Below are 8,437 nucleotides of genomic sequence, written 5' to 3'. Positions count from 1 at the left end.
AAATACTATAAGAACTAAGTACACTAAAGCTTATTAGTCTTTGTTGACAGGAGCAATATTCATTTATTATTTTTTTTATTATCTTTTTAGTATATGTTAGTGATTTTACAACACAATCACAGTACATTTTGAATATATTAAAATAGAAAACTAAAAATATTTCACACAATATTGCTGTTTTACTGTATTTTTAATCAAACAAATGCAGCCTTGGTGAGCGTAAGAAACTTCTTGCCAAAAAAATCTTACCAACCTCAAACTTTTGAATAGTAAACTCATAAAGACATTTTCTCCAGCTTAGAAAAATATCATTTAATATCAGAAGCTTTAAAAAAAAAAGAGAAAAAAAGCTATACTAAGCATAGTAGCATGTGCAACCAGGTGCCAGGAAGTGAAATTTTACAGTACACGGCAACAACAGGTAAGATGAATGTGTATGAATTTCATCCAAGACCTGTTTATTATAGAGGTAAACTTTTGCATCGCATGATATGGGGATGACAAATGTACAATTGCATGCCGTGTCCATTATTTGCATGTCTAATGTCTTTGTTTGGATGACTTTTAGTCCTCAGATCTGTGGTACAAGTAGCTGTCCTCTGTCTCTTCTGTGTAACCATGGTAAGTACCAGTATTCTCATCTGGACAGTGAATTCCAAGTGTTTGCTGCAGTTTCTGTTCCTGTTGACGCAATTCCATAGAGTCCACAAGGTCGTAGATGCTTCCCAAAGACCACATTGGAGATGGGAACCAGGCCTTTACGTCTCCGTCCTTACCCACCACCAGCATGCTGAAGTAGTCCCTATTTATCTTTAACTGATTTCTGAGACCCTCCACCACATCCTGCGAGAGTGTCTCTTTCTCAGGTTGACTTTTTCCTGTAGGGCATGATCAATATTCCATCCTCATTTCATAATATTTAATATTAAATCTTTGGGTATTACTTGCATTAAATGAGAAAGAGTTTTATGATCTCACCATTCAATGGAAAAAACTCCACTGTTCCTGAAGCTGTCGATCCAGTACCCACAATCTTCAACAAGGCAAAATGACGGATACCTGTCCATGTGGATTAAATTTTAATAGGTTGCAAAGCATATAGGGAATCAGTCATTTTAAAAGAAATATCCAGATTATAGCTCAGAAAACATGATGCTTACCCATTGGACACTCCTGTCCATTGAGTGCCTGAAGCTGCTGATGGAATGAGTAGTCATCTACAGTAGGTGCTGAGATGATTAGAAGTCTTCGTTTGGACATAAACCTAAAAATTCATATGATAATCAGAGTAATTAGAAAGATTAGTAATCATCATTCAAAACAGGATGAAACTCATGGTGTTTACCTCAGAAGCGAGTTCTCCTGATTGTTTGTTTCGTCTTTAGAGCAGGGTGATGGAGCTTTTCGCTCCTCTTCCTTCTCAGATTGACGTGAAGGAAAGCCGTCAATGTAATCCAGTAAATCAGAAGGAGCTGTTGGCTTGCTGAAAACCCTGTTGAGCTAAAAAAGCACAAGATGTATGCCTTTGATTCAGTAGTCATTCAAAGTCACTGTGAAGTGTGAATTAGAAGAAAATAAAGTGTTCTTACGTTTGGCCTCAGGTCATAGTCAGTCAACACCATTGAGAAGTTTTTGGAGTCCAGCCCATATTCTCTGCGGATCTCGCTGATTAACTCGGGGTTTCTGAACTTTTCTGGCAAGGATGCTTGTAGTGGCTCAGAGTCTGTTTCAAAAAGAGCATTGAGCATACATTTCTGACAAAAGTGTGTCTCAGTAACCGCAAGACAAATTTTCTTATTAATCGCGGTCTTCATTTGAATGATCATTACTGATCCTATAATCAATTTTAAACACTTATTTCAATAGGCCTAAGTGCGTGAAAACATACAGTGCTGTTCAGTGTCAGGCATGCTTCACTGCATTCTGCTGAACTAATGCTGCCTTTAAAGGGTTAGTTCACCCAAAAATGAAAATTCTGTCATTTATTACTTACCCTCATGCCGTTCCACACCCGTAAGACCTTCGTTAATCTTCGGAACACAAATTAAGTTATTTTAGTTGAAATCCAATGGCTCAGTGAGGCCTCCATAGCCAGCAATGACATTTCCTCTCCCAAGATCCATAAAGGTACTAAAAACATATTTAAATCGGTTCATGTGAGTACAGTGGTTCAATATTAATATTATAAAGCGACGAGAATATTTTTGGTGCACCAAAAAAAAAAAAAAAAAAACGACTTATTTAGTGATGGCCGATTTCAAAACACTACTTCATGAAGCTTCAAAGCACAGATGAATCAGTGTATCGAATCTGCTGTTCGGAGCGCCAAAGTCACGTGATTTCAGCCGTTGGCAGTTTGACACGCGATCTGAATCATGATTCGACACACTGATTCATTTGTGCTCCGATGCTTCATGAAGCAGTGTTTTGAAATCAGCCATCACTAAATAAGTCGTTATTTTGTTTTTTTGGTGCACCAAAAATATTCTCGTCGCTTTATAATATTAATACTGAACCACTGTACTCACATGAGCCGATTTATATACGTTTTTAGTACCTTTATGGATCTTGGGAGAGGAAGTGTCATTGCTCCCTATGCAGGCCTCACTGAGCCATCGGATTTCAACTAAAATATCTTAATTTGTGTTCTGAAGATGAACGAAGGTCTTATGGGTGTGGAACAACATGAGGGTGAGTAATAAATGACAGAATTTTCATTTTTGGGTGAACTAACCCTTTAAGTGCTATCAGAAATTTGATAATTTCCACTTCTAAAGTCATAATTATGTGTGGTATATTTGTGTGTGTTCCTTCAAATGCAAATGAGTTGCCGCTACCGGCCGCTTTCCAGAAGAGGGCGGAGCTTTAACAGCTCGCGCTTTGGTTGCTCAACAACAAAGCTGGAGAATCTCACACAGCCAAAATGATTATTGTCAGTAACATGTTCAGCCTTATATTGTTCAAACCGGAGTCGGACATTGATGGAGAGACTCAGGAAGAAGTTACAAATTATAGAATGCAACTGGACGTTTCTGAATGGTTCGTGAATAAATTTATTTAGTTGCTGTGGAGTTGATTCAACTCATTGACTAGCATGTGCCGTCATGTTAATCTTTTGTGCAAAACCAGCGTTTAATTGACCCTCGTTTGTGAAGCAGTCCGGCGTAAAATGACGGCATGGTAACAACACTCTACTACAGCAACTCTTCCTCTTCTCTAAAGCAGCCTAACATGGCCTCACCCCCCTTTGTTGTGTTATCGGGGCCGGGGTTTATGTAAATTTTAGAATTAGTGATGTCACTAACCCGGGAAGAAGCTCATTGCAGTCCCTACCAGACGTTTGTTGTAGTCCTTGAACAGAGAATTCTTTAAAAGAAAATCTCCCTTTGCATTGAACTTTGAGCATTGTAACTTTGCAGATGTTGTTTATGCTCTAACAGCAACATTACACACTAACTTAAGTTAAAAAAAGTGAAATCATAATAAACCACCACTTTAAGTGAATCAAAAACATACAGTGTGACAAGTGCGATTCAATTCGCAAACAAATGAACCGATTGTTAAAAGTGAATGAAAAACATGTAAACGTGAAAACGTGTAGCCTGATTCCTGAAACAAATGACTTTCTTCTTTTTAGTGAATCAAAAACGTACAGTAACCATAACAAGTCTGCTTCATTTTTCAAACGAATGACTCTTCTGTACAAATCTGTATAATCTATCTTCATAAACATTTTCACTAGCCGTTTGGTAATGTCAGGGTTTACACAGTTGAATTACCTTGGTAGTGTTGGATGTGTAGCGTAGGACTACGTTCTGAACCCATGATGGACAGCACTGAGACCTTTCTTTGGGAAAACTCACAGCTACATAGCTCATTATCATCTCTCTGTTTGATATACTGACTTGAGACATCACTTGGGGATGAAATCACCTGCATCACAAAAAAAAACTCAGTCAGTTCCACCCTTCCATTGTGAGCTGCAAATATGTATGGATTTTCAATCAAGAACTTACAAGAAGTCTTCTTCTCCCTTTGAGGTTTTGCATGAATTCTTTAAGAGCTGCCTTTTCCTTATCATCTGCTTCTCGTTGCGACTTCCTCCTCCCTCCTTTTCCCTTTTTCTTCTTGCCATCCTTTCCTTTGCCTTTGTTTTTAGAGGTTGAATGATCAACGGTTTGTTCTCCTTTGAAATTTTCATTGAGGGTGTCAAAATTAGATTTTGTACTTGCATGCGTTTTATCTGCTTCTGGAGTTTTTTTCACTTCTGTTACTGGCTTTCTGTTTCTGTCACTGTCTGGAGTTTTCTTTTGGTCGTCATGCTTTCCATTAGATCCAGATTTTGAACCTGCTTTAGCTGATGGTTTGCTATTGCCTGAGCCGCCCGTCGTTTTACGGATGATGAATCGCGAACGTCCGCTCAATATATCTTGGACTTTGTTTCTTAATGTTGCCTTTTTGTCTAGACGTATCTTCTGAGTGAGGATGGACGTGGTATTCAATTGCCTCTGTGGGCTGAAGGTCCTACGCTTGTTGGAACCCTGTTTCTTCATCACTAACCTTTTCTTTGTGATCTTGCATTTAACTGGTAAGCCCTTTCTGGCGACCTTCTCCAACTTTCGTACAGGCAGCTGATCGATGACCTCAAGGATTGCCTCAACACGAACCGGGTAAGGAAATCTCTCGCTAACCCTCATGTTCTTCTTCAGAATCAACATGGAGAAAGTATGGTCCTCCACCTCAAGGTAATGGAGAAGTTTGCTCACCATTTCAGAGTCCATGGCCTCCACAATTGCTTCTCCTTGCAAGGTTGTGCGTTGGATTTTGCCTTCCATCATGGCATTCTGAATAATAGTGACGACGAGTGTGTCTCTTTCTGCCAAGCGACAGTTTAGTCCCTCAGACTCCTGAATCTGTTTCTCCATCATACGCAGATAGTTGTCACCATGCGACGGCGCGGTGATCACCCACAGGCGGTGTTTCCCAGAAAAATCAGCCAAGAAGTCAGACTCTGGTGTACTTTCGCGAGCCCCATCTGACCCAACGTCCTCCTTGGGAGTCGCAAAGTCACTTTGATTCTTCACTTGGTGTTTTTTCTTGCCTGCTTTTGCAGAAAGCACTGGGCTGTTGATCCAGTTTGCCAGCAGAAGCAGGAGAATCCACAGACGAGACATATCAAGACTTCACACTCTCCAGAGTGAGGAGGCAGAGAGAGAAAAAGCAGCTTCTGGTTCACATTAGAGTTTGACCTTATTACAGGAAACTTCTGGAATTTCTAAACTTCAAAGCAACTTTGAGCTGTGTGGCATGCAAGGCAAACTTTGTCTGCATGGAGGATGAGCTTTTTTAGGAGAAGAATGGAAGGGCAGGTTGAAACCCAACCCCTTTACAACTTTAATGTGACTTGACCTTAGTGGTCAACACCTAATTTGCTTTAGCCATTTCTTCTGGACAATAATTATTATTGTAAATTATATCTGGACAATTTTAATATGTGTTCTATATTTAGTTTAAATAAGAATCATTTTTCATTTATTCACAAAGGCAAACCAGTCTTTGTTGTCTCCGCTCACTTGCAATCCATGCATCTGCAAAACAGACATCAAACCTATGATTAGTACCAGAACTGTAAAACTAAATAGCATTCAAATCTATACTTTTTTTTTTAGATTGCCTTTTTTTAGACAACTACATGCTTGTTTTGTTCTCCAAATAACTTTCCATGACACACTTTAAAATTTGTTTCTTATTAATCAGCATGAATTGAGAAATGCATGTCCAACCCACATGATGTTATCAAGGTTGAAAGTGTAAAACTTACATTTTTAGATAGAAATGTAGATAAGGTTACGGTATTGAATGTGTTAAATATGTTCTTCCTTAAATTAACCTTTTTTTTCATGTAAATGTACATTATAATATACAGTACATTACAAAAGATCTATAAATAAGGTGGGAAAGCATTGTTTTAATTAATGCGTTGAATATGAATTTGTCATATAGTGCAAAGCTAAAACTTTTCCAGGTGTGAGAAGAATTGTGAGAAGCGGCTGTTGCAGTCTGAGAGAAGAGTAAATGGTTAACAGTCATGGTACACAGACATTCCACGAACGGATTTAGTTGAACAGAAACATATGAGAGGCAAAAAAAAAAAAAACATCCAATGCTGACAGAACATAAGGAAAGGATGTATTTTAATGCAAAAGTTGTTTAATTATGTTCATGATTTTTAATTAAATAAATATTTAGCATATATCAGTGTTACTTGTTGAATTGTTTCAGTTTACTACTATTAGCCAACTGTTTTTTTTTTAATTATTATTATTCCTCTACTTTGAGTTTCACTCACTAATCAATTAGTCTATTTTTTAAGGGTCTAAGAAATTTTCATAGGCTAAAACATACTTCATCAGGTCAGAAATTGTGAGGTTTAGGGGCTTCATATGGATGTACTTCGAACAGATGTCGAATCGTAATTGCACTGTGTACATTGCAGTAAAACTCAAGAACCTCTAGGGCATCTTTCTCAATATTTCTCAGATCTTTGTTATTTCAGTTGCATTTAGTGTTGAAGGATTGTCCTTGTCTACTACCGCCCCCTGCTGGAAATGCGTATCTGCCATAAGAACATGTTTAATGTTCAATTTATTTATAAAGCACTATTAAAGGCAGGGTAGGCAAAAAAATGTATAAAAAACTTTTTTTCAAAATTTGTTTAAACTTTATTTATATATCAATACATAATTAAAATGTAAGTACTCTGAAAAAGAAAGTATAAAAATCGAGTGTCTGTAGACCTCTCACGACTGTTTTAAAGACAGCTCATTATTTCCATTCACTCCACCCCCTCCCTTCTGGGCTCCTTCCAAAGCCACGCCCCCAAAACGCATGAACGTGTGACTCCGACCACTGAGCTGGAAGACGCATTATTTACCTGAGACGAGCGGAGAGGAAGGAGCACGGCATGTAGTGACATCATGTCAGAATCACATGTAATAAAAATAACTTTATAATTATGAAGATAAACAAACAAGATGTATTTTAGTACTCACTATCAAGCTAGCATATTGATATTGGTAAAGTTTAAAATATATATTTTTTGATTCGCTAACGAGCTATCTATAAGGCAAAGCTAAAAACAGGTTGCATGATACACGTTTTTCCATTACCATCATTTACACTGTGATGAAGATGAATTTCGTGTAAGATTCATAACATATACGTTGTTCTACAGATAAACAGAGTAACATACACTCAAATATCAACTCACAACTGCATTGCAGACACAAAATAATAACACACACATACAACAAAGTGTGTACGACACACACAGATACAAGATAAAGACATCAGTAAACATAGGTAGAGAATATAAAAACAAAACAAAGGCGAAAAAAAAACGTGCAGGTAAACTTACAGGTGAACATGGTAAAAGAGTTAGACAGAGGGTAAAATTATGCACAATTCAACACTATAGCTATCATTATTTATCGTCTCTACTACGGCTCGCTAAGTAATGTTATGTTAGCTATATTACGCAGCTACGTGTGCTAATGACACATGCTTCATGAAAAAATAAACAAAAAAATATGTATGATCAAAATACAAAAAGAAAGATTTACCTGTCCAGCAGAAATAAAGCCATCAAGGAGTCACTTTTCAGCCCCTTGAGTTCCCTCAGTTCTCGCCATCGCTGGAAAGCCACGCCGATATTAACTCGCGTTTTATTTCTTTGTTTATCCAAAGACTTTTTGTTCATTGCCTTTTCTTGTACTGTTACTGTCTTCCTTTTTTTGCCTGGTTTGCCTTCACTAACTGCATAGGCCGATACTGTGAATTTAGCTTGCTGTTTCTCTGCCATTGTTTTGGTATTCCTAGGATCCATGCCTCTTGGATTCCCCAAATCAAACGTGCGCGCGCAAGTGGGCAGGTCATGTGTGGCAAAAGGGTGGTTGCCATGGTTGCGAGAGAGTGACAGCCGCCTAAGCCAATCCTATGTTTCGTCCCGGATGGAAATAATGAGCTGTGTTTAATACAGATTAAACGGTCTAGAGTCACTCGATTTTTATACTCTTTTTATCAGAGTTCTTACATTTTAATTATGCATGTATATATATAGAAAGTTTAAACAAATTTGGAACAAAATTTCTTACCTACCCTGCCTTTAAAACATCCTTTAGTTGACAAAAGTGCGGTACAAAATTGCATAGACCCAATCAAAATGAATGCATCATTAAAAAAGGACACAATCACAAAACAATAAAATGTTTTTTTTTGTTTTTTTTTGCTGCCTTCACGTGCTATCGGAAATTTGATTACGAGCTCAAGTTTAGAAATGGGACCGAGAGCACGTGAAGGCAGCATTAAAGGGATAGTTCACCCCCAAAATTTAAAATTCTACTCGCCATTTCTTTCTTCTGCAGACCACAAAACAAGG

General features: G+C 37.8%; 1 protein-coding gene across 1 annotated transcript; it reads right to left on the bottom strand.

Annotated features, from left to right (window-relative positions):
* Positions 1 to 32: 32 nt before the first annotated feature.
* Positions 33 to 6,570, bottom strand: ccdc80l2 (coiled-coil domain containing 80 like 2). Its single transcript, XM_048165986.1, has 7 exons — positions 4,017 to 6,570; positions 3,780 to 3,933; positions 1,590 to 1,723; positions 1,346 to 1,500; positions 1,161 to 1,264; positions 979 to 1,059; positions 33 to 878 (listed from the first exon to the last, which is right to left on the bottom strand). Exons 1-7 carry the CDS (start codon positions 5,172 to 5,174, stop codon positions 565 to 567), a joined length of 2,100 nt encoding a protein of 699 aa, XP_048021943.1. The 5' UTR covers positions 5,175 to 6,570; the 3' UTR covers positions 33 to 564.
* Positions 6,571 to 8,437: the final 1,867 nt, after the last annotated feature.

This window comes from Megalobrama amblycephala, linkage group LG18 (assembly GCF_018812025.1).
Source record: "Megalobrama amblycephala isolate DHTTF-2021 linkage group LG18, ASM1881202v1, whole genome shotgun sequence".
NCBI lineage: Eukaryota > Metazoa > Chordata > Actinopteri > Cypriniformes > Xenocyprididae > Megalobrama > Megalobrama amblycephala.
The sequence above is the reverse complement of the archived record's forward strand: the minus strand, read 5'-3'. Positions and strand labels throughout refer to the sequence as shown.

What these genes read in the sequence shown, in the direction of transcription:
- ccdc80l2 (XM_048165986.1), bottom strand. Translation starts at nt 5,174, where the DNA reads ATGTCTCGTCTGTGGATTCTCCTGCTTCTGCTGGCAAACTGGATCAAC. An exon ending in ACACATCCAACACTACCAAG is followed by an intron (nt 1,724 to 3,779) that starts GTAATTCAACTG and finishes TTTTTGAAACAG; the next exon opens with ACTCTGAGCCACTACAAGCA. An exon ending in GGAGTTTTTTCCATTGAATG is followed by an intron (nt 879 to 978) that starts GTGAGATCATAA and finishes CATGCCCTACAG; the next exon opens with GAAAAAGTCAACCTGAGAAA.